The sequence below is a fragment of the Acanthopagrus latus genome, chromosome 1 (genome assembly GCF_904848185.1).
Source record: "Acanthopagrus latus isolate v.2019 chromosome 1, fAcaLat1.1, whole genome shotgun sequence".
NCBI lineage: Eukaryota > Metazoa > Chordata > Actinopteri > Spariformes > Sparidae > Acanthopagrus > Acanthopagrus latus.
In genome coordinates this window covers 23,157,373-23,182,229 of record NC_051039.1, presented here as the reverse complement: position 1 = coordinate 23,182,229, position 24,857 = coordinate 23,157,373, and the positions used below count along the sequence as shown (strand labels likewise).

The 24,857-nt window shown below is 41.9% G+C and overlaps 3 protein-coding genes across 5 annotated transcripts; all 3 read left to right on the top strand.

Annotated features, from left to right (window-relative positions):
- The first annotated feature begins 1,755 nt into the window (after nucleotides 1-1,755).
- LOC119033932 (uromodulin-like) lies at nucleotides 1,756-10,453 on the top strand. The gene is made up of 13 exons (XM_037124589.1): nucleotides 1,756-1,819; nucleotides 1,906-1,992; nucleotides 2,561-3,349; nucleotides 3,492-3,926; nucleotides 4,225-4,539; nucleotides 5,810-6,214; nucleotides 6,610-6,945; nucleotides 7,860-8,065; nucleotides 8,154-8,305; nucleotides 9,531-9,770; nucleotides 9,886-10,045; nucleotides 10,143-10,218; nucleotides 10,311-10,453. Exons 2-13 carry the CDS (start codon nucleotides 1,917-1,919, stop codon nucleotides 10,343-10,345), a joined length of 3,225 nt encoding a protein of 1,074 aa, XP_036980484.1. The 5' UTR covers nucleotides 1,756-1,819; nucleotides 1,906-1,916; the 3' UTR covers nucleotides 10,346-10,453.
- A 3,606-nt stretch (nucleotides 10,454-14,059) lies between these two features.
- si:ch211-286b5.5 (uncharacterized protein LOC100003596 homolog) lies at nucleotides 14,060-17,676 on the top strand. Of its 2 annotated transcripts, none has more exons than XM_037113773.1 (3): nucleotides 14,060-14,268; nucleotides 14,805-14,931; nucleotides 16,683-17,676. In XM_037113773.1, exons 1-2 carry the CDS (start codon nucleotides 14,179-14,181, stop codon nucleotides 14,928-14,930), a joined length of 216 nt encoding a protein of 71 aa, XP_036969668.1. In that variant the 5' UTR covers nucleotides 14,060-14,178; the 3' UTR covers nucleotide 14,931; nucleotides 16,683-17,676. The 2 variants fall into 2 exon arrangements, with proteins under 2 accessions (XP_036969668.1, XP_036969658.1); XM_037113763.1 differs by having other exon boundaries at nucleotides 14,062-14,268; nucleotides 16,680-17,676.
- A 757-nt stretch (nucleotides 17,677-18,433) lies between these two features.
- On the top strand, nucleotides 18,434-21,932 carry si:ch211-286b5.4 (afadin- and alpha-actinin-binding protein B). Of its 2 annotated transcripts, none has more exons than XM_037097303.1 (13): nucleotides 18,434-18,539; nucleotides 18,710-18,761; nucleotides 18,864-18,967; nucleotides 19,039-19,101; nucleotides 19,186-19,309; nucleotides 19,426-19,504; nucleotides 19,585-19,705; nucleotides 20,162-20,315; nucleotides 20,473-20,576; nucleotides 20,724-20,885; nucleotides 21,065-21,179; nucleotides 21,270-21,432; nucleotides 21,759-21,932. In XM_037097303.1, exons 2-13 carry the CDS (start codon nucleotides 18,710-18,712, stop codon nucleotides 21,865-21,867), a joined length of 1,350 nt encoding a protein of 449 aa, XP_036953198.1. In that variant the 5' UTR covers nucleotides 18,434-18,539; the 3' UTR covers nucleotides 21,868-21,932. The 2 variants fall into 2 exon arrangements, with proteins under 2 accessions (XP_036953198.1, XP_036953116.1); XM_037097221.1 differs by having other exon boundaries at nucleotides 18,435-18,539; nucleotides 19,033-19,101.
- Nucleotides 21,933-24,857: the final 2,925 nt, after the last annotated feature.

Below are 24,857 nucleotides of genomic sequence, written 5' to 3'. Positions count from 1 at the left end.
AGTAGCCCTCAGGCCTGTTCTAAAAATGAAAACTGAATATTGATATTATTTGTCTCCCAGGTTGTTAAGTCACTGTTGATAATTATTGTGAGAAATCATTAGCGTGATCTGTGTCTTCACATAGATGAGTATCATTAATCATTAATAATCATATGTAACTAAAGGCAAACTGAGCAAATTTGTTATTTCAGAAGAGTGTATCAAACTGGTAGCCCTTCGTATGACTCGGTAGCCATGAAGTAGCTCTCAGTTTCAAAAAGGTTGGTGATCCCTGGTGTAGATAGATTAGTCAAGTCACAAGGGCAGTCACACATGAAAGCCCCTGAAACATATTTACTCAATCAATTTTTGGATGCCATCACAGGTGGCACGCACATTCATGTCCCCCGCAGGATGATTTGAAATCACATGAGTGACGCCCTGACTTTTCCTCAAGCCCCATCATCAGATTCAAATCTTGATTCAGTCCAATGCTCTGCGTTAAGAATAACAGTCAAAGCTTTTTTCTTTCAAAACATGATCTTGTGTTAATGTTGACCTTTTATCTTGAGTGACATCATGTGATGACTGTTGAGCAAAGCTAGCGGGGGAATATTAGACTTTTTTTTTTCTTCCAAATTTTAACAACATTTATCTGTTTGTGACAGATTGAAATGAACCCCTAGTCCAGTGTTAATGTGTCTGTTCTTTATTTTGTTTCTGATTTATCTGGTCAGTCAGGTTTATCAGGTCACCAGTGTACTCAAATACTTTACCTGACAAGTACAGCAACATACAGTATGCTCAGCGATGGAATGTGACTAAGTACATTCACTCAAGTACTGTACAATTTTGAGGTATTTGTACAGTTGTGTACACGCTTTCTTTATGAACAATGCCCAGCTTTCTTGGAAATGGTGTGAATTGCCTTCTAGTGAGCTTACAGTAATTAGCAGAGAACACTGTTGCATAAAAGCATTGAGATGAGTCTTGTAAAAATGGTTGCCCTTGTTTTGTAATATATTTAATTGATTATCCTTTAATGTTTAAATGATAAATGAAGAGAGAGGTAGTATCATTGTTCCACTAAGTGATGATAAGTTATCAGTATCACTATGATTATAAAACTCATGTTTGGAAAATGAGAAAGGTCACCCACTCTGGTTCACTGTCATTTTAATGACACCTGTCTGATCATAAAAACCTTTTCAGAGCCAGACAGTTACATACAGATAATGCACAGATATTAGATGGGGTCCAGCATGTACATGCTATATAGACATAACTGCTGACATGAGAGGTCCAGTGCCAGTTTAATTAATAAAAAACTAAAATAATCTTATCTTAAATTTATGGATATGATTAAACTGTGTAAAGAGCAAATAAATTGACCTGGAGTTAAGACTATGTGGTCAGCTCATTTAAAATCAAGGTCAGGAATAAAGTTTTGATGCTCAAAAACACACAGTCACTGCTGTTGACGGGAGGTGGTTATAAATGGGCTTGTCAGTGGAAACAATAATGTGCAAAATGTGCAAAAGCGAAGAGGTCTGTGCTACATTCCGACACTGACCTGAGACTGATCGTGGTATCATAAAATATATTGACCCAGTTCCTTGTTTGTGTGCCAGTTCTACTTGAATTGTATGATTTTGTCTGATAGTGATTAATAAGTAACTCCTCTGGTGTCATATGTATGAGTGCTGTCATTTGCCCCATGTATGTGTTTGATCAATGATCACCTCGTACGATCGTTTGACCAAACCCACAGACCTATAAATTCTCACACTCTCACTCACCTTCTCAGCAGCTCCTGGATTCACCTCCGAGTCTCTCCGAGGTAAGACTGGCATTGTGAGGATTTTTTCTCATGGCAGCATTATTTCAAAAATGTGATTTTAAAACATCTTCTTTTGTCTTTTTCAGCCAGCTTGTGCATGAGGTCCATAATGGCGCTGCCTTGGGGTTTGATGTTACTTGTTACTTTGCAGATTTTTACAGGAAGCACTTCAGGTGAGCCATCTGACTTTTTGTCGTCTTGACTAGACATGACACATATCTACTGTGTAACTCTACTTTTGTTTTTGTGGAAAGAGACTAGATTCATTCCATTTTATTTGTATCCTGTATGCAGGCATTTCAGTCAAATCACACTAGTTACCTCTAATCAGATCGATAATACCTTTTTAGACATGAACTTGATGACTTACATTTCCTCTGCGCTCTCCTCAAATTTCTCCTGAGTGGATTTCAGATAAGCATTTTATTTGACATATTTCATATTCCTATTCCACTGATTTATTGACCCAGAATCATTCTTACATACAGTTATGTCTTGAATGTAACTTAACACTGCTTTTCTATTACATCAATATGAAATGATCATGCAAATTTTGAATATTTGTTTTAAATATTTGGTCCAGACTGAATTTTAGAATAAAGTTCTGTGAGCCTGAACAATGCTTCTCTACCCATATGCAGTTTTGAAAATAATCTTAAAGACAGGTGCAGTAATAGGAGACCACTTAAAACTTATAATGAGCAATAGCATCCATCAAACTATCCTCTATCCTTTCCACAGGGACACATGTCACCAGTTGTGATTTGTGTCATGATGACGCCGTTTGCGTGAAGTCACGAGAAAGAGGCGACTCCTTCATCAACCACGAGCTCCTTTCTTGTGTCTGTAGCAATGGCTTTGTAGGCGATGGTCTCGCCTGCTACAATATAAAGCTCTGTAGTGACTCTCCTTGCTGCAGCCAAGGCTATCAGTGGTCAACAGAAAGGGGCTGTGTGGACATTAACGAGTGCTCCCTCCCAGACTCACCATGTGCGCCAACTCAGGTTTGCAGAAACACTCCAGGCTCCTTTGAATGCCTGGAGTCTTCGTCCAGCAGCAGATCAGGCCCCTCCCTCCACTCTGTCAGCTTCAGCTGTGGAAACGCTACTTGTCCCTCAGGCATGGACTGCATCGGTTTGAATGGGACTGTGCGCTGTGTTGACCCCTGTCAGCACTACACTGGACTGAATGATCACTGGCGGTCAACAAATTACACATCGCCTCAAGACATACACTGTGACAGAGACGTTAACTGGCAAGGCTGGTATCGGCTGTTTCTGGGGCACACCAGTGCTCATATTCCAGAGAGGTGTTTGGCTGAATACAGTTGTGGAACCCATGCTCCTCTGTGGTTGACAGCACCTCATCCCACACAGCCAGGTCAAATTGTGCAGCGCAGTGTCTGTGGCTCCTGGGTCGGCGAGTGCTGCTGGAGCAGGACAAATAACATCCATGTGAAGCTCTGCTATGGAAACTACTACGTCTACAAACTTGTGGCTCCAGTCACCTGCGCCCTTGCATACTGTGCAGGTATTGCTCCTCTTGAAACATGTTTCACTGTAACATCAACTTCAGTTTTCATATCAATTTAACAATTATATAAATTGTCAATTAATTTAACTGTTTTAACAAGTGAAGAAACCTTTGTACCTCATTGTTTTTCATTGTACAGAGGTGAATGGAACAGACACTGTAGTGTCTCCGACCACACCCTATCCAAGACCACATACCTCTGCCAGTAATCAGGCCAACATGACCGCCCCAACAACACCTGCACACAACAGCTCAGCAGTTGAGGGGCAGGTCCGTCTGGTCAATGGAAACAGCTCCTGCGCTGGTCGAGTAGAGATCTTCCACAGTGGACAGTGGGGGACGGTGTGTGATGATTCATGGGGCGTGGTTGATGCCCAGGTGGTGTGTAGACAGCTGGGCTGTGGCCGTGTCCTGTCAGCACCATCATCTGCAGCCTTCGGGCCGGGCTCAGGTCCCATCTGGATGGATGATGTCAGGTGCACAGGCAGCGAATCAAAGCTCACCCAGTGCAGCCATCAAGGGTTTGGATCTCACAACTGTGGTCACCACGAGGATGCTAGTGTTGTCTGTGAAGGTAAATGCACATTTTCACAGCTAAAGAAAATGATGTCTCACTGTGTAACATGCTATGACACTATGGTGTCACGTTTAGATGAGAGGATTTCAGTAACAACCTGCTGGAGAAACATGAAATACGCTCTTTAAACTATCCCCTCTTTATTGTCTGCAGGCTACAGAGCCTTAAAAAGTATTTGTGATTTTTAAGCAGAAAGAAGCTGTGTGTAGTTTTCCAAAGATGTCACTGTTTTCATTAAGTCCATCTGTCATCTGTGTCTCACACCATCAGTGTTGTGCTGCATGTTTTCTGTTAGCTCGTTCACAAGTAAGACTGGTCAACTCTACCAGCCGCTGCTCGGGCCGAGTGGAGCTCTACCATGCTGGACAGTGGGGGACAGTGTGTGACGATGGCTGGGACCTGAGGGATGCCAACGTGGTGTGTAGACAGCTGAACTGTGGTCCTGCTCGTTCAGCACTATCAAATGCAGCTTTCGGACAGGGCACTGGACCCATCTGGCTGGACGATCTCACTTGTTATGGCAACGAATCATCAATAACAGACTGCAGACATTCAGGGATCGGGGTCCACAACTGTGCTCACTTTGAAGACGCCAGTGTCATCTGTGAAGGTAAATGTTTACTCATTTTTAACATACACTCCAAATATTGTTGCTCACATTTAACTACAACCCTGATTCCTAAAGGGTTTGTAGAGTGTGTAAAACATGAGTATAACAGAATGTGATAACTTGCTCATCCCTTCTGACAAATACTCAATTCAAACTCAACACTACAAAGACAACACAACTTCATTGACTTTTATAGATATATGTATTCTTAATCTGATATCAGCAACATGTTTCAAACAAGTTGGGACAAGAGCAGCAAGACAATGTGAAATCTGTGGAGTCCTCCAATAACACCAGTCGTGAGCATTCTACAGGTAAACAGGTTTATTGGTAACAGGTGGTAGTATCATGATTAGGTATGAAAGGAGCATCCTGAAAAGGCTCAGTCATTCACAGAGAAGGACGGTGCGAGGGTCCCCACTTTGTGAGACACATGATTGTTTAAAAAATATAATATGTTCTCAAGAACCCTTTCAAAACAACTGTCGGCAAACACACGTCGTTTTGCAAATGACTGCTATCGTTTGTTATTTACCTTACACAGTGTCCTAACTTTGCTGGAATTGGTGTCGTAGGAAAATTACGTCATCAATACGTATCATTATCAATCAGACACAATCGATATTGTTTTTTATTGCAGTGAATATAATCAGCTGCATCAACAGAGTAAAAATAACCAAAAAAGTAATGCTTGACTGCAAGTAAAGACATTGTGTTACAATATTAATTTGGTAAAAGTGAAGTGCTCAATAAAAACAGTACTTGAGTAAAAGTATCTGATATTAATGTAATTAAGTATCAAAAGTACAAATAGACGTAAATTATAAATATAATTAAATGTTTGTATTCATTGGCTGTGTACTAACTGTCAATTGATTATTAGCCTGGCCAATTATCAGATCCAATGTTCAACATTTTCCTGATGTTCAGAATCAGTTTTTTCTTTTTTAAAAATCCAATTGCCAATAAAATAAACACATTTTAAAATGTGCCCCTTTGGCTTTTATGCAGCGTACAATCTTCATAGAAACTAATGACTGAAGTAATCAAACACATGTAGTGGAGTGAAAAGTACAACATTTGCCTCAAAATGTAGTGGAGTCAAAGTAGAAAATAGTAGAAAATAGAAATACACTAATAAAGTACAAAGTACAGTACGTAAGTAAATGTACTTCACTGTATATCGAAATTATAGAAAGTAGCTTTTCCTCATCAATAGTGATGACAGTGCAGGCTGTAGTTGGGACTTAACTGAGATTGTTTCTTTCAGCTCAACCAGAATTCAACAGCACAGTTGTCCCGCCCACACCTCCAATACCTGACTTAATTCCCACAACACCTGCACACAACAGCTCAGCAGTTGAGGGGCAGGTCCGTCTGGTCAATGGAAACAGCTCCTGCGCTGGTCGCGTAGAGATCTTCCACAGCGGACAGTGGGGGACGGTGTGTGATGATTCATGGGGCCTGTCTGATGCTCAGGTGGTGTGTAGACAGCTGGGCTGTGGCCCTGTCCTGTCAGCACAGTCAAATGCAGCCTTCGGGCTGGGCTCGGGGCCCATCTGGTTGGATGAGGTCAATTGCACAGGCAGTGAATCAAGGCTCACCCACTGCAGACATCAAGGGTTTGGATCTCATGACTGTGGTCACCAAGAGGATGCTGGTGTTGTCTGTGAAGGTAACACTTATCTTAATAGAAAAAAATTATACTATTGATATTCTTTTTTATTGCAATTAGTCAAATGACCAGTAAAAGATTAGACTGTGTTAAGAAAAAAACTGTGTTTTATGTCTAACAGTAAAATAACCAGCTGCATCATCAGTGTAAAAACAACCAAAAGTCAAACTTGAGTAAAGACATTGTGTTACAATATTAATTTACCACCGTTAATAGTACTTGAGTAAAAGTCCTGAAGAATCTGTTGTATGTATATACTGTGGACTATTGGTCAGCATTTCTCTGATTCACATTCTGTTTTAGTTGAATCCAATAGTTGTTGCTTTGTTTGTCTTTTCATCCAATTGCTGATAAAATAAACAAAAAAGTAAAAACTACAACACTTTCCTGCACAGTTTTGCACAACAGCTCAGCAGTTGAGGGGCAGGTCCGTCTGGTCAATGGAAATAGCTCCTGCGCTGGTCGAGTAGAGATCTTCCACAGTGGACAGTGGGGGACGGTGTGTGATGATTCATGGGGCGTGGTTGATGCCCAGGTGGTGTGTAGACAGCTGGGCTGTGGCCGTGTCCTATCAGCACCATCATTTGCAGCCTTCGGGCCGGGCTCAGGACCCATCTGGATGGATGATGTCAGGTGCACAGGCAGCGAATCAAAGCTCACCCAGTGCAGCCATCAAGGGTTTGGATCTCACAACTGTGGTCACTTCGAGGATGCTAGTGTTGTCTGTGAAGGTAAATGCAAATTTTCACAGCTAAAGAAAATGATGTCTCACTGTGTAACATGCTGTCTGTGGTGTCACGTTTAGATGAGATGATTTCAGTAACAACCTGCTGGAGAAACATGAAATACACTCTTTAAACTATCCCCTCTTTATTTACAAAAAAACCTCTCCAAAAGAGTTTGGAATCAGGGTATATACTACTTTGTCACATAAACATTCTTGAAGTTTGGTCAAGTCATTTATTTAGTATAGAAAAATTCTGAAGATTTGACCTAAACATGAGCTGAGAGGCTGCAAGAAAGAAGCCCTCGCTCCAGACACAGCAGCTTAAAGCTCGGCTGAAATTTGCCGCTCAGATGTTTTTTTAGTAATCTGATGAAACAAAAATTAGTTGTTTGGCCATAATGAGAAGTAGTGTGTTTAGATGAGAGAAGATGGGGCCTTTAACCCCAAGAGCACCAGACCTCCTGTCTAACATTGTGGTGGTAATATTGTGCTGTAGGGCTGTTTTGCTGCCAGTGGAACTGCTGCTCTCAAGAAAGTAAATGAAATAATGAAGGAGGAGGATTAGCTCCAAATTGTTCAGGAAAACCTAAAATCATCTGCAGAATGACTGGGTCTTGGTGCAGTTGGGTGCTCCAGTGAGACAACAAGACAAACACACATCAGAGGTGTTCAAGGAACGCCTATTTGTGACAAGTTAGTGTTCCACTCATCCCATCACAGAAAAATGAGAACTGTAGAAACCATTTAAACTCAACACTGCATGTTCTTTACAAGTGTATGTACAATTTTGACCACAACTGTAAATAGCTTAAATGACTGTTACTGTTTATGGTTTATGGAGGTTAGATGGTGATCTCTTCTGGTATATGCTATTTTCCATCTCATCTCTTTTCTCTCTCCTTGTATTCTTATCTTTAGCTCCTCCATCGGATCTGACTTCTCAGCTTGTTTGTGGCCAGTTTAGGTTTGGTGTAGGGCTGGACATAACTCATGTGACTTCCCTTGGTTTCAATCCGTTCTCTGGCAACATGGCTTCCAACAACTGTGGCCGGATTAGGGTGCATGATAATGTAGTGTGGTACGAAGTGGATGCAAGAGACGGTGCCTGTGGAAACACACTGACGGTAAAGATTTAAATACTTTGTTTTTTGCATTCTCCCACACTGAAAATCATTCAACTGACTGATCATTTATTCGTCCTCTGCCTTTCAGATCAACAGAATGCATGCCATCTACTCCAACATTTTATTTGTCTACCCATTGAACAATACATCCTTCAGGACTCCTGTGACTGTTCCCTTCTCCTGTGCATACCCCCTGGAGACAGAAGGCAGCCTAAATGTGGCCATCAGACCATTCCTGGCGTAAGTTGCCTTTTATTGATTTTGACCAGTTGTAAGATAATGAAGCCTCTGTGTGTATGATATAAAATCAAGGAACTCCTGGTAAAAAAAAACAAAAAAACAACAGCACTGTGTTGGAATTATCACTTAGTGCATGATTTTGAGGCTGCTCAAATCTGAAATCCACATGCGTCCTGAGTGATCTGATCAGGAGAGGGCAGCTCTAAGCAGTGTTGCAGTTAAGACCGCCTGAACCAAGACCGAGTCGTGACAGAGACCAGAGTGTATCGAGACCAAGACTGATTGGCATAGGTACTCCTATAATTGATTTGATCCATATTCACACCACCTGTCCTGTCTGCCAAAACTATCACACTTTTTTCAACTAATTTCATAGTTAAGACTAAATTAATGAAAGAAGACATCATTTTATTGATGGTAAACATTGGCCAAATTTTCTAAATCAAGTGAACAGTAACCAATGTTCGCTGCTTTTTGGCACCGCGGAGAAAGTCCCCAGACTCCCTTAGAAACAATCACTCAAGTTTTTGAGTTGTGAAGGATCTTATTGAGAAACTTTGCGAATAGCAGTCTACAGGAAATTATTTTCTATTTGCACCTACCTGTTAGGCAAACTTTATGTGTTGAATTTACTTTAATTGGGTAAAAGACATCGTATCAGTTTGTTCCATTTGCATATAGAGCTGGTGAGTGAGACCTGATCACAAGCGGTCACTCGAGGAGCATGTTAATGCCAGGTGTGAGCTGATGGACCCAAAGCTGTCCACTTGTGATTGGATCACTCAAAAAGAATGTTAATATGAGGTCTGAATTCCCTCTTTTAAATCCTCATCTTGCTGAACAATGTCACATGTTGTAATAGAGAATGGTAAAACTGTTCTGTTCTGATCATTACTTTGGCGTTAATTATTGAGGAAATGAATACATACATACATATACACACATTTTATGAAAAATTCAGTGGCAGTGGCATTGTGCTATATGGTATATGGTGGTTTGAAGTGGTTTAGGGTTAGTGGTGTGAGATCTCCTCTGTAAACCAGTACATACAGTGTGGCTGGCTGTGGGCTGGCATTATTTAAGAGATGAAACAGGATCTGTTTCATCATAAAGAGTGAATCTGAGGTCGATTCTATCCAATTTCAGGATATTACACTGTTTAATTTATCCTTCCTTCCTTTGTATACGCTGCTGCAAAGCTCAACAAATTATATTTTCTTGACAGGCCGGCAGATGGACTTTCTGGCTTAGCTGCCAAAGCCCAAACCTTCATGTACCTGTTCAACAGCTCTGACTACAGTGGCCATTATCCACCAGGCGAGGTCTCCCTGCCAGTGGGCTCACCGTTGTACGTAGGCTTCTATGTGGCGTTGTTAGATATAAGCTTTGCAGTTGTTCTGGAGGACTGCTATGCCACTCCCACGTCAAACCCTAATTCCATGCGCCATTATTTCATCCAAAACAAGTGAGTGTCCCTCCTGAGTCTCAGCAGATGATTTGTGGAGTACAATGGAAATGGTAAAAAGGTAATTGTAGTGATGTGCACTGGCCCTGCTGACCGTCTCCATCCTCTCTGCCAGGTGTCCCACTGACCGTCAACAGGTGTCAGTGACTGAGAATGGCTCGTCCCTCTGGGCATATTTCACTGCCTTGTTGTTCCTGCCTCAGGAGCATTACCAAAACGTTTTCCTTCATTGCAGCGTCAGTCTGTGTAACATGAAGCACTCCAGCTGTGCTCCGGTAAGCAACACATTTCACTTCATTAATAAAATGATTTCAATGCAACTTCATAACTGTGTTTTCATGGTTTCTCTTCATTTTTTATTCCACCACGTAGCACTGCGGAAGTAGGACGTATCGCTCCGTTACCAACTCAGAAGTTCTGAAGCCCCTCACCATTGGACCAATCATTTGTGAGTATGAATTCCAATATGGTGTCCAGGCTGATGTCTCAACACAGTGCGTGGATTTACTAACCATGTTTGTTCTCTTTCTTTCTCTTTAGGGGAATCACCTCAGCGAGCTGAGAACATACATTAATGAGACAGTCACATTACATATTGTCATATTATTTTATTTTTAAATGTTTCCTCAATACGAACGCCATTAAAATGGTAAAGAAACTAATAAAAGAGAAGGTACCAATACTTTTCTTGTTTTTTTTTCTTGTTTCTTGTCTTGTGTTTATTGTTAGCACAATCATGATGTAAATATGTTACATGTGATACATATATCTTTTTTAAAGACTTTTTGAGTTTGCTTACAATGCATTTTCTTAGCCACTTGGGCTAAGAATTAATTTCCTAAACAATAGCACAGATTATTCTTTTGATCCAATGACAGGTTGTCCACATTAGAGTTTGAACTGTGCAACTGACATGTGAGCATGTGGTTTAAAATCAGTTTGAAAAAAAATTTTAAAAATAAGGACCGTGACACTGGAACCTGCAGTCATTAGCAACCATGAAACATAAATTTGAACTAGACTCATAAATACTCATACACTATATTACCAAAAGTATTCGCTCACCCATTCAAATGATCAGAATCAGGTGTTCTAATCACTTGGCCTGGCCCCAGGTGTATAAATTCAAGCACTCAGGCATGCAGACTGTGAAACAAGACATTTGTGAAAGAATGGGCCGCTCTCAGGAGCTCAGTGAATTCCAGCGTGGAACTGTCATAGGATGCCACTTGTGCAACAAATCCAGTCGTGAAATTTCCTCGCTCCTAAATATTCCACAGTCAACTGTCAGCTCTATTATAACAAAATGGAATCGTTTGGGAACAACAGCAACTCAGCCACGAAGTGGTAGGCCACGTAAAGTGACGGAGAGGGGTCAGCGGATGCTGAAGCGCATAGTGCAAAGAGGTCGCCGACTTTCTGCACAGTCAATTGCTAGAGAGCTACAAACTTCATGTGACCTTCAGATTAGCCCAAGTACAGTACGCAGAGAGCTTCATGGAATGGGTTTCCATGGCCGAGCAGCTGCAGCCAAGCCACACATCACCAAGTGCAATGCAAGGCGTCGGATGCAATGGTGTAAAGCACGCCGTCACTGGCCTCTAGAGCAGTGGAGACGCGTTCTCTGGAGTGATGAATCACGCTTTTCCATCTGGCAATCTGATGGACAAGTCTGGGTTTGGAGGTTGCCAGGAGAACGGTACATTTCAGATTGCATTGTGCCAACTGTGAAATTTGGTGGAGGAGGAATTATGGTATGGGGTTGTTTTTCAGGAGCTGGGCTTGGCCCCTTAGTTCCAGTGAAAGGAACATTGAATGCTTCAGGATACCAAAACATTTTGGACAATTCCATGCTCCCAACCTTGTGGGAACAGTTTGGAGCGGGCCCCTTCCTCTTCCAACATGACTGTGCACCAGTGCACAAAGCAAGGTCCATAAAGACGTGGATGACAGAGTCTGGTGTGGATGAACTTGACTGGCCTGCACAGAGTCCTGACCTGAACCCGATAGAACACCTTTGGGATGAATTAGAGCGGAGACTGAGAGCCAGGCCTTCTCGACCAACATCAGTGTGTGACCTCACCAATGCGCTTTTGGAAGAATGGTCAAAAATTCCTATAAACACTCTCCTCAACCTTGTGGACAGTCTTCCCAGAAGAGTTGAAGCTGTAATAGCTGCAAAAGGTGGACCGACATCATATTGAATTCTATGAGTTAGGAATGGGATGGCACTTCAGTTCATAGAATGAGTAAAGGCAGGTGAGCGAATACTTTTGGTAATATAGTGTATTTCTCATAGCTATCAGTGGTGTCTTCAGTACTTCGTGAGGTGCTGACTTTTCCTCTGGCACCACCATGAGGTTGACATTTGTGCTTCAGAGTGAAATGTAACTAATTGCCTTTGGCGTAAGGTCTCACACTTGGGTGTTGGTGTTGGACTGAAACCATGCCTGTCTGGCTGCCACAGAGTTGTATTCAAACATGAGCTCCTTGAATATCTGACGCACTTAAATGATTATGTTAACTTTAGAATCTGGAGACCCTTTGTGACATACACTGGCTTAGACATTCTCCAACCTAAACAATGGGCTTTTTGAACCTGGGTTGCCTTTATTTTGTTACATTTGGATACAAATTTGCTAACTTTGAAATGCAAAACATTTGGATACTGATATATGTATCAGCTAAAATACATCCATTGTTTGCAATGATACAATCAAACGCTTTTGAAAAAGATAGAGTATATTGGAGGCAGGATTTTTTACAGTTTAACAATAAAACGTTCTCGTCCAAACTGATCAAGTCAGTGCACTGAAGCAAAAAAAAAAAATCAATAAATAAAGGTTTTCATATGAGCACATTTTGACAACATATATATATCTCATATACACAGATATACCTGAAAGGGGCCAATATCGACCAAAACAATTTATCTGTCAGCCTCTAGTTCTTACTAATATAAGATATTTCTTCTTGTTATATTTCCTTTACTTTACTTCTTAATTACTTGGAATATGAAATGTGGCCTCCTGCTATTATCCATTTGTTGCCTTTTTCTTGTATTTGATTGCTAAGAACTGCCATGTCCCTCCCTTTCTTTTTATTATGTAAACACTGTCAAAACATTCAAAAAAAAAAAAAAAACCATCATGTTTTGTGTTTTGTGCAAAGCTGCCCTCCTGCTCCTGCTGTGTGCATTTGAGCAGCTCTAACCACCATAGTACAAACCCTTCATGAGTAATACAAAGTGTGAGTGTTGGTATTGACGTTGCTACTCCTGGCCCTGGTATCAGATTCAGACCAGATTGTGTGGTGTTGTTGACCTTTGGTTTCACTTGCTTGCTGGTCTGATAGGCACAACTATGTCCAAGACACAGGGGTGGAAGACACAAATTGTAGCCACTCAAATTTCTGTAATCAAGTCATGTTTCGGGGTCTGTAATTTTACTAGTACATACGAATTGCACTCTATAGACTAGACTAGACTAGAATAGAATAGAATAGAATAGAATAGAATAGAATAGAATAGAATAGTTGTTTATTGTCATTGTTTAAAAAAAAAAACGAAACACAGAATCTACTATACTATACTTACTATCTATACTTAGTTACTTTTAAAATCAAAATTGAGTACTCAGTACAATTTTAATTAATATCTAAACCTGCATTTTTGTAACCAATAAGGCACTCTGGACTGAAAACCCTGACACACAGACAATAAAAATTTAACTAGCAGCAGACGTTGGGAGTAATTTAGACTGAAGATTCAGAGAGACAGAAACTCCTTTGATTGAATGTCTGATATTGGCAATGCAATATCAACTGTTAGAAAGTCACAGTGATTCGCTGTGTAGCGTTTGAGAGGAATATTTGTATTATTAAGTAATGATCCAAATTTACAAGCACAACTATGCATAAAATGCACAAGGTTTACTTGTAATTATGAAATATTTCCATGATGCACTTATAGTTGAGTACAGATTTTCAGTGCTCTGTGCACCACTGGCAACACTACATTGCATTTGGGTGCCACATGACAGCCCCTGGCCCTCACATATAAACATGTTTCATTTAAAACAGTTTATAGTTCAACCAGGTGGTGGTTAACCACTGTGCTGTGGCTGTTCACCCTCCACCTGAAGGTCACAGTACACCTGCTCTGCTCTGCTCTCGAGGAAACTCATAATAATGGGCAGTGTGCAGGGGGGGCGGGGTACTCACTCCACTTTTTTGACTGACATGCCTACGGCCCAATAAAATGGCTCGCTGGCGCAGAGGGGGCGGGGCGAAGAGTGGCCGATGTTTCCCAGTCGGGTTCAGGGTTTAGAGCAGTTGGGGTTAATTTCCGCCCAGTCGTGTCCGCCTATATTAAGTACTTCTCAACTTTTCTCCGCCGAAAGACGTCGTCATGTCCAACAACAATGCCAGCAACAACTTAATAATCGCTCAGAGGGCCGTCAAGCAGCTCCGGTTAGAGGCCAGTCTCCGGAGGATCAAGGTACGAACCCCTCAACACTGACACACAAACACGGAAGACGGAGCCGACCTGCCGTTGAATGGCGGAGACAAACTGTTGCAGAAATGACACATACGGGACTCTTACATCAGAGGCTCAGCAAAGTGGCCCAGAAGTCACACATAAACTGGTTTGTGGCTGACTAAACCACAGCTACGAGTCCGCAAGCCTCTTCCGCGTGTTAACAGCTGTCAGCTGGAGCTAAGTTAATGAAAAAGCGTAGCCACCTCGAAGTGTCGAGAGAAGTGACACGTTTGTTTAAGTTTATCGAGAGGAAACAGCTGACGGGTATCTCTCACAGAGTCACGTAGTAGACACACCCGTCGTGTATTGCACCGTTGCTTGCAAATGTTATGCAAAACTAGTGGCGGGTTTGACAGTGTACGTCAGTGAGAGAATGGTCGGAGAGTTTGACAGCGGGCCAGCTGGAGCATTACAAACACTGTGGCTACATGTGAGGGGCTGTTTATGTTTCTCCTCTCCACACACATGCCATCATCATATGTCTGGCCCTGCAGGTGTCCCAGGCTGCTGCTGAGCTGAGAAACTTCTGTCTGCAAAATGCCTCCAAGGACCCCCTCCTGGTCGGCGTCCCCTCCAGCGATAATCCCTTCAGACCCCCCAAATCCTGCTCCCTGTTCTGAGGTAGGCCATCTTTTCCCTTCGCTGGGGTTTCAGGAGGGGATTTAAGCTGAGACAGTAGTGACTCCAGGGAAGAAATTAATTACACCTTCACGTTCAAAAGAGAAAGAGAAGTTGGATGAAGGGCTAATATTTCACATGACACGACTTAATTGAACTCCAGGGGAGTGTTTAATGTCACCTGCAGACAACTTTCAACTGAAACTAATGATCATTTTCATCATGGATTATTTTGTAAATTATTTTCTTGAGTAAATGATTGTTTTCTCTTTAAAATGTCAATCAACCATCACAGTTTACTACGGTAAGTAAGGCAGGTTGCATCCAACTTGGCAAAATCCAATTTGAGCAGAGCATCAAAGTCTTTACATTAAAGAACCTGGAACAAGCAAAGGTTTGGCATTTTTTTCTTGAAAAACTATATAAACCATGAATTATCAAAATGATTTCAATAAATCTTTTCTAACAATGAAACGACTGATTAATTTGTTCAGCTCCATTTCTGTTGCTAGTTAAAGTTGCTGGTTATTATCTTTTTTCTGTGCTCTACTGTACTTTATACTCTTCTATACTTTTCTAATATGGATGCATGAACACATGAATTCCAACAAAGATTAGTTTTAACCTAAATGTAATTGTAATTTAGTCAAAGATAGTCGATTAACAGAAATTCAGTGGCAGCTATTTTTTTGACTAATTGTTTAAAGGGAAAGTTCTCCTATTGATCCACCTGTGTTGTTTTGGTAACAATAATAGACCAGGTTGTGGTGCTTAAAGTACCACAAAAAAAACATTTGAAAAACTCCACAAGAACGTCTCTTTACCAAAATCATAACTCATAATTATTCCACAGAATAGTTCACCGTAACATGAAGACCATACCAACTGATCGTTGTCCTTTGGTGACATAAAGGAATAAGCAGTCCTTTTTCTTGAACACTTGGGACCATGTTTTACTTGTAGAATATTGTGTGGAAGTGCACCTGTTTTCAAGCCAGTAAAGGTGTTACACATTCACCGAGGTGTTTTCAGTTACTCTGGCTGATGAGACCTCTGCTGGGGTATGGTCACACATGCGTGAACTAAAGAGAAACACTGAAAACACACATTTGCGTATGCAAGAGAAAAAACACACCATACCAAACCACCAAATTTTAACTCCACACAAAGCCAAGATGCAAATTTGCACACATGCCTCTCTCATTTTGTGTACATGTGACCGTACACTTGAGGTTAAAGGTGCGTGGAGCTATAGGGTCATCACCTGCTGGGCCTGAATGTGGCTGTGCAGGATGTGATGCACATGGAATCAGTTGGCTGGTTTGAAGTCTGTTTGAGGGGTCAACAGTGCACATTCCATGCTATTGATCACGGCTGCAACTGCTGGGAAGTAAAGATGCAAATTTGCTTGCTTTACCACTGGAAGCAAATGTTTTATTTCCCCTTTTCCTCTTTATTTGAAGTCACCAATAGAAACATGTCTCTGTATTCAAGTGTCCCAGTATAAACCATACCAGGACCCTAAAAACTGAAGTAGCTAATATGTATATAGGAGTTTATTCTTTCTGTTCTGTTGCTTACCTTTTAAACTTTTTTTTTTTTTTTTTTAAATTTTTCACTATTGTTATTGTTTTGGGGTTTTTTTGAAAATACTACTGTCCTTTTGCTGCTGTGGCAAAGAAATGTCCCCATTTGTGGGACAATAAAGGTATATTGATTCTGATTCTGGTTATCTGTTCTTCTGTCTGCAGCAGAAAGGCAGGTTGGGGATTTCTGGATTTATCCGTCAAAGTCTATCTTCACTTCTTGATGTCGTCGTGGACCGAGCCAGCAGCTCCTCATGGGATGATGCAACATAGGACTGATGAGTTCAAGGAGGGAACTTTCCCACTTGTTTGCCAAAACTAATGGTATCATAACTCCCATATGTTACATTAAAGCAGGGCCAAACTCTATAGAACATGTTAAAAAAAAGTTGTTTTTGACACTAACTTGACTAATAATTAAGCCGTTCTTGGTTTACCTTGTACTTTAACATGCCCAGTCTAAATTTACTGACCTAATGGTGTCTGTCTCCAGTCAGTGAACTTCAGCCCATGTGATTGGCTACTGAAAGTGCAACTCCCTCTTGTGTTTTGTGTGAAACAATCAAACATTAATTTAAAACAGGTGCTGTTCAAGAATTGTGTTATATACACTGTATTTCATATTGTGGCCAACAGACAGTACTGATAGTTACTGAGCTAAACTGATGTGTCTTAAACATGTATTAGTGGCGATGGTAAAGGTGTTACTACTAATCTGAGGTACAACATGGTACAGAATTGAACCCTATCAGTGCAGGGCATGTGATTTTCTATTAACCGTCTTTTTTCTGTATGTATTTAACAGCCTGTTGAGGTTGCTTTTACCAGCCTGTATGTTCCTGTCTTTAATTAAAAAAAAAACAAAGCAACACATCAAGCCTTACAATATTTGGGTTGTGCAACCTGGTGGCAAATAGGCCTCACGTTGAAGAAAAAACATACACATTGCCAAACAGCAAATGTTCATTTATCTGTTCAAAACTTCCAAATGTTGTTTGTATGTAATGAATCATGCTGCAGTGACTAACTACATCAATTGTTTTCAACACTGGAATCATATTCCAATCAACCAAAAACTTTTACTACTGTTGGCCTGTATCTTTCTTAACTCTGCCACTGTGAGCAACCTTTTAGAAATTAAATTACTTTTTCGGACACCGACGAACTGCTGTGTGTGATTTTTGAATCTAATGAACTCCTTTTAAAGTATCTTTGTTTTTGGAGATTCCCTCATTTACAAGCCTGCAATTTATCATTCCTATCAAGACATGAACAGATCAGAAAAGATTACAGGGAGGTCATGGCCTCGGTCAGTGTAAGGCTGCCCAGCGTCAAAAAGACAGAAGCATTTCCAAATATCAACATCTCCAAGAGCATTGTTTGTACATATTGAGCTGCATCATAATAAAGTGAACATGGTGGCTGTTTGCCAGTGAGCTGCTGGGCTAACTTACCTTAATCAAACAATGACTATGGTGGACATCTGGCCACACTGTCATAAATGCACAAGATAATGCCAGACAGGCAGCGCTGTAAACTCATTGCAAATTCACATGAATCACAGCAGCTTCAGGGATGTTGTTTTCCTGTACAGACAGTCCTGAACGATCTCAAAGCCTGATTTATTGATATATTTATTGATATATTTGTGATGAGAAAAAACCACAAATGTTGGCAGTATTACCACATACCGATGTAAAGTTTGGGACTGTAATTGGCTTCAACAATGCCGAGCTGAGCCTAAACTGGCTGAGCAAGTTTGTCCGGGTGTCTCAGGCACCGTTAAGCTTGCTCCACCCATCATGACTGATATACATTTGAAATTGGCCAACACCTACATAAAACACCTCATATAAAAAGAAGTTAATACCACCAAACCTGTGCACAAGTTTCATCAGTTTTGCTGGATGCTTTTTAAATACGGAAGCTTCCATCCTCCAGCCCATTGTCAGTGGTAATTAGCAGAAGTGCCGTCACCTGGAGATAAAAGAGGCAGCATCTGTTTGAGGAAGTATTACTACTCAGGTAAGGTACTGGAGATGTGAACTGATCCGTTGTTACTATGGCGATGTTTGTCATTAAAAATACTCCAAGAACATTTTTATCCAAGAAAAGTCTGCCAATATTGCCTCTGTCTTGGTGTTGCATGTATGTTAAATGTCCCCTTGTTTCTATGGTGTGAATATGGCACCAAGATGGCTTCCAGGCCTGGCCAGAGGAGACTTGGAAGATGCCTAGAGAGCTCAGGTAACGCTGTCACCTGTCAATTTAAATATAGATACAGGAGCTATACACTTGAGACCACTTGTCTTTTACCCCCTTTCTCCCTATTTCTCTTGCCACTTTCAGACTCCCTTCTGCTGAGGGATCCCAGCCCCCTGGATGAGCTCTCTCACAGCGCCTCCTGGTGGGCGGACAGGGAGGAGCACAAAGAGCAAGGAGACCCACTGAGGGTGGGTGGAAAGATCAAGTGAATGATGTAGATGAGTGCCTGTCAAACTAAAGCTCTATCTTGTAGGAGCAGCTGAAAGAGATGGACGAGCACGTGGCCAGGCTGCAGGACATGCTGCGGTGCGAACGGGTCAAGGTAAGTTACTGTAAGAGGATTTTGCTGTCTGAATACCTTTTTACCTTTATCCCCCCCCCTCGGTCATCTGTTCCCTCTCGCCAGTGCACTCATCTGCAGCTGCGGTGTAACCAGCAGGAGGCAGAGCTGAGGCGTCGAGAGCAACACAGCAACAGACTGAAGGAGCGGCTGTCACAGCTGCCTGACAGACACAGAGAGAAAGGACCCTGTGAGACTCACTCTGTGGTGTCAAAGATGAAATGCACAGGATATTTCACACACAGCTATTTGCATGCATATATATCAGACACGAGCTGAAACCACTCATCGTTTACCATCTTGCAGCCATAGAGGTGTTGAACTTTCCGCACGGAGGTCATGGCAAAAGAGAAAAACCGAACAAATCATTCAGGCCTGCCGCAAAGTACGTTGGTTGCTATTATTTTAACGCGTTGTAAGTGTTCTCTGCCTCTTTCTAACGCCTGTTCACTCTTCGACTTGTAGACGGGAGGAGGCAACGCTGCGTCTGATGCTGGAGCGCAGAGAGGCGGAGCTCAGAGAGGCGATGAAGCTGCGCCACAGCCTCACCACTCTGCTTCATGCACTCAGAGTCGACATGGAGCGTGTGAGTAAAAAAAAAGTTGAAATTTGAAGCTGCAGCAGGTCAATAACTCAGTAACTTACCAAACAGGAAGTGAACTTACTCGTTGCCTGTTGCTATAACTTCTGGGAGGAAGTCAGAGGGTGAGGAAGGAAGTCTGCGAGCATGACTGAACATAACGTGAATAAAAATCCTCCCGTGATCCCATGCCAGTCACGTCTTGTCTTTCGATAGATGGATCCATTGTGGCAGAAATTACATACAGTGCATTTAAAGCAGAGTTTGCCCAAAACAAGGTCCATTTAGGAGCAGTTCAAGAGCTTATAAGAGCTCAGCTCCTGCTCATGGAGATTGTGTAAAGCTATGACAAGCTCCAGAACAGTTGATAAAAAGACCTTGTGTTGATGACGAAAGAAAACTCTGACTCTGTAAATTATTATGTTAAATCCAAGATTAAAAAAATGTGTAACCTTTTTAAAGACCCTGTCGGATGCAGCGGGTGTTCAGGATGAGGCCCAAACTAAAGACAAAAGGCTAGATCAAGCTGAGGTGGCGCTCGGTGACCATGTAACTGGAGGTGTGGTTCAGAGTTGGAGGCAGGTGCAGAGGAGACTGGATGACTTCCTGTCTGAAGGTAAAGACCTGAGAGCAGCAAATCTTTAAACTGATGCCTTGATGTGTTGACACAAGAATGACTGACTTTTTCCAGATGTATGCCTTCAGCTGTCTCTGTGCTATGATTGAGAAATGCCGTCCTCAGGATTACAATATGGTCTCTCTTGTCTGTACAGGCCACACTGGTGTTGGTACCGACCATGACAAGCTCCTGGCTCAACTAGAGACTGACCTGAAGGAGAGTCAGCAGCTTGTCAGAGTACAACAGCAGCTGCTGCAGGTTTGACCTATGGTCTAATCACATATACACATGCATACTCTTACAAACTCTTTCTAGTGTTGGACTTTGAAAATGCTCTACGTGTGTGTGTGTGTGTGTGTGTGTGTGTGTGTGTGTGTGTGTGTGTGTGTGTGTGTGTGTGTGCAGGACAGCGTTGCTTCGTCTGTCCCTTCTGGACTGGCTGATTCTTACTTTTTGGAAGAGTGGGAACGTCTTCAGGTGCGCTGGGCAGAGCTCGATCATCAGAGGCGGACTTTTGAAAGGGAGCGGCAGTGCTTCACTGACGCTGCCATTCGACTAAGTCATGAGGTGGGAAGAAAATAAGTTAGACAGTTTTCATTTTTGGGGCAGGCTGCTGGTGCCTACTGAAAAGCTGGTTGTGAAGGGGACATTGTATTGACCATCAGAGAGCATCTTGAACAGAGAGCTTTGCTCGTGGCTTAAAAAGTTGCTTGTAACTCCATGAATACTTTTCTTTGTGTCTACAGCGGTGTGATTTTGAGCAACAAAAGGCCTCTCTGGTGAAGCAGCAGTACCTGTGTGACTCACCCCTATATGGTAAAGAAGCATCGAGAAACAACAGGAGAGAGGGCTCTGCTCTTAGTGAGTATGCAGCTAAATTTAAACGGTGCAGCGATGGAAAACTGATGGTTTTAATGTGGTGATATACATCTTATATGTGCATGGATCCAGATTTCTCAGGTTTGGGCCCTACGAGCATATCGGGCTGTCTTCCCATTACTCCATCCTCCACCCACTCGGGGGCAGCTGTTGTTTCTGCATTACATCAGAGAAAAGTTCAAACCCCCAGCACCCCTGAGCTCTACTCTGCCCTCAATCTGTCATACAACTGCAGGTTAGTCAGGTCCTGCTGTCATAGCAACACATAGACAAACAATGAAACAAATGCTTTACCTGTGTTCATAAATGAATCCAAAGCACTCACTGCAACGTCGGTGCTTTGGATGAGTGAAATCTGGTTTTGTACGGTGCAGAATAAACAAAACACAATATCTCAGAGTCTCGGGAGTCTCACACAGTACGGTTAAGCCTTGTTCCATGTATGAAAAGCTCCATTTGCACTTCAGCAATATTTTCTGTTTGTGGCTTATTTGGATTTTCTATTCCTTCCATTACCAAAGCTATTCCTTTTCCATCTCTCATTGCTCTTGTTTCCTTCAGAGCCAGTGAGGTCGATCATCTGTCAGGGACATGGGACAGCCTAGCAGATGGGATGGTGCACTTGCCGAGGACTCAACACTTGGACTACAATTTTGATGATAGGTGGTGATGAAAAATGTATTGTACCTATTTCCACTTTTTTAAGATAATCAATAAAGACTGAAAATATTTTTACATGACTGTGTTATGTTTCCATTTGGACACAGTGCTGTTTGAAAACAATGAAAATTCAGACCCAGGTTCCTCTAAAGGCTGTGCCTATGCACTCACTTTAGAAAGGGTGCCTTTTTTTTTTTTTTTTTTTTTACAATTTAAAACAAATTCCCATCTACGGTATTTCAGTTGTTTAGGAGAATGTTGCAGCTCTGTTTTGCTGTGAAGGTTCATAAATGTACATTATGAACTTCATCTGACTTTCCAGGTTGAGTAGATAAGGACTGGGCCAACTTATGCTTTAATCTTTTGTCTATCAGGGTGTCATGCAGTAAAGTCATTTTAAACCACAAAATATAAATGTAGCCTGGTACTAAACTTGTGTGGTCATTTTGCATGGCTTAATAAGTTATAGATTTATTGTGGCTGCATGATAAGGAGAAGTGACTGCATTCTTCGCACCCCCATGTGTTGCTTCTATGCAGAGATGTACTGTATATGTGGAAATGCATGTTTGACAACTCATCAGGTTCGTTGTAACACTGCAAATATCCAATCAGTTGTCAGTTGAGGCCTCTTTTCTGGACAACTTTCAAGCTCACACAGACATTTCTATTCATTTTTCTGAGAAGCTTAAATATAAAGGTATGCCAAGTTACATGAGGGAGCATGTCGCAGCACTGCCTCCTGAAATACACACTGTTCACAGGCTTCACACTCCTCTCTGTTATTCTGACAGTCTTCAATATACGCAGTTGTTTAACAACTGAATCTTACAAGATTAAGATTCCTGAGACAGCATTTCATAAAATGCAGGTCTGCGGCCTGATGCATATTAATTTGGGGGTCCTTGACACCAAAAGCATTGAGAGGCAGAGAAGATATACAGATGTGTGACGAAGGAAGAAAACAACATAAATGTGTAATCAGATACCATCAATCCACCAAGAGCAGCCAGAACAGCTTCCATACTTGTCAACAAGTTGTGGAGCTCAGCTGGAAAATATATTCCTTTCTTTATTTAGTGTTTTTATGACTGTTTAACATGTCCACATTACAAATGGATACATTACCTCATTGCTATGCATTCTGCGAACAGCTGTGTTTAAATAAAAACTAAAACAGCACCAACAATATCCATAGAGTCCATAGAATCCTCCTCTCCTCTCCTTTCCTGTTCACTTTATACACCACTGACGTTCAGTACAGCACCGGGTCGTGTCACCTGCCGAAGCTTTCTGACGACTCGGCTGTTGTTGGGTGTATAAGTGATGGGCAGGAGGGGGAGTACAGGGCACTGGTAGACAACTCTGTGGAGTGGACTGGACAGAATCACCTGCGGCTGAACATCAGCATGACCAGAGAGATGGTGACTGATTTTAGGAAGAAGAGGAGGGCGGCTTCCCAACCTTTGCACCCTCTAGGAAAGGATGTGGAGGCAGTGGAGGATTACAAGTACCTGGGAGTTACCATCAACCACAGACTGGACTGGAGATCTTACACTGAAGCTGTTTACAATAAGGGGATGAGCAGACAATACTTCCTGACGACGCTGAGATCCTTCAAGGTGTGTAGAAAGATGTTGGAGATCTTCTATCAGTCTGTGGTGGCCAGTGTACTTTTCTTTGCTGTGGTTTGTTAGGCGAGCAGCATGGGAGCCAGCGACACCAACAGACTCAGTAAACTCATTGGGAAGGATGGCTCTGTGAACGGCTGCAAACAGGACACTCTAGAGGCTGTGGTGGAGAGGAGGACACTGACAAAAACTGTCATCCATCTTGGATAATCCTCTCCACCCTCTCCACCTCACAGTGGTCAGACAGGGGAGCCAAAAGGCTGCTTCAGCTTCGCTGTCATAACAACAGATACAGGAAATCTTTCCTGCCACAACACACCCCTTCATACAATAACTCTCTCACCTCTGCCTGACAGAGAGATCTCTGATATCTCTACTGCTCTTACTCCGTTTTTATCATGTTAACATCTGCACATTTTAGCTTCTTTTGAGTCTATTTATATATTTATATTACCTGTGGTTCTATTATTGCACACTCATATGTACATTTTGGTTCTGTTATTGCACATTCATTTGAACTGTTTATTTTTTGTACAGCTATACAGACTATTATTGTTTATAGTATAGTTTGCACTGTGTATATACATTGTACATATCCTGCTTTCTATTTATGTTATGTACAGAGTGTTTTTCTTTTTCTTTATTTTTTGTGGACCCACTGCTGCTGTGACAAAATAATTTCCCAGTCTGGGGTCAATAAAGTAATTCTATTCTATTCTATTAAGGACATGAGGAGGGTGTGCTCAAACACTCCAGAGGGGCCAGAACCAACAGAGAATTAAAGGTGTTTGTAGTTGCTTTCCGCTAAGTTGCCAAGTTCATATTGGATACTAAATGGCTTCATGGCATGGCTCCTTGCGTGTGTGTATGTGCGTGACAATATGGCGATGTGTGGTCCTGGACACCTATTGTGGTGGGAACCAATCACAGAAGCTGTTTGAGTACTTTGCCAGGTGATCTGTCTGTCTGTGAAGACATTTTTTTTAACATGATAGCACCATAACTGTTCAAGATGGAGTCATGAAACCTTACAGGTGTGTAGTTGAAGTCAAAATGAAGGCTGAGTTTGAAGATGGGTGTGGTCTGACCTGTGATTACAGAAAACTCATGTGATGATGTAGTAATGACTACTGAGTACTCAAGGGTCAACACGGTCATGAGCATCATGCCAGCTGTGTTCCCATCACAAGGTGGTCTCTGGTTTCACCCTCCTCACCACTACCTCTTCACCAGAGCAATTTATGATGTCGTACATGGGATCTGTTATTCTTCTTCGCTCTGCTATCATGTTTGGTGCAGGAGCTGTGATGCAAAAAACCTTATTCACATGTGGCAGAAAGTAAAATGGCTGCCATGGCTGCCACATGACA

What these genes read in the sequence shown, in the direction of transcription:
- si:ch211-286b5.5 (XM_037113773.1), top strand. Translation starts at nt 14,179, where the DNA reads ATGTCCAACAACAATGCCAGCAACAACTTAATAATCGCTCAGAGGGCC. An exon ending in CCAGTCTCCGGAGGATCAAG is followed by an intron (nt 14,269 to 14,804) that starts GTACGAACCCCT and finishes CTGGCCCTGCAG; the next exon opens with GTGTCCCAGGCTGCTGCTGA.
- LOC119033932 (XM_037124589.1), top strand. Translation starts at nt 1,917, where the DNA reads ATGAGGTCCATAATGGCGCTGCCTTGGGGTTTGATGTTACTTGTTACT. An exon ending in TTTTACAGGAAGCACTTCAG is followed by an intron (nt 1,993 to 2,560) that starts GTGAGCCATCTG and finishes TCCTTTCCACAG; the next exon opens with GGACACATGTCACCAGTTGT. An exon ending in CATTATTTCATCCAAAACAA is followed by an intron (nt 9,771 to 9,885) that starts GTGAGTGTCCCT and finishes CCTCTCTGCCAG; the next exon opens with GTGTCCCACTGACCGTCAAC.
- si:ch211-286b5.4 (XM_037097221.1), top strand. Translation starts at nt 18,710, where the DNA reads ATGGCTTCCAGGCCTGGCCAGAGGAGACTTGGAAGATGCCTAGAGAGC. An exon ending in AAGATGCCTAGAGAGCTCAG is followed by an intron (nt 18,762 to 18,863) that starts GTAACGCTGTCA and finishes TGCCACTTTCAG; the next exon opens with ACTCCCTTCTGCTGAGGGAT. An exon ending in TCATTCAGGCCTGCCGCAAA is followed by an intron (nt 19,505 to 19,584) that starts GTACGTTGGTTG and finishes TTCGACTTGTAG; the next exon opens with ACGGGAGGAGGCAACGCTGC.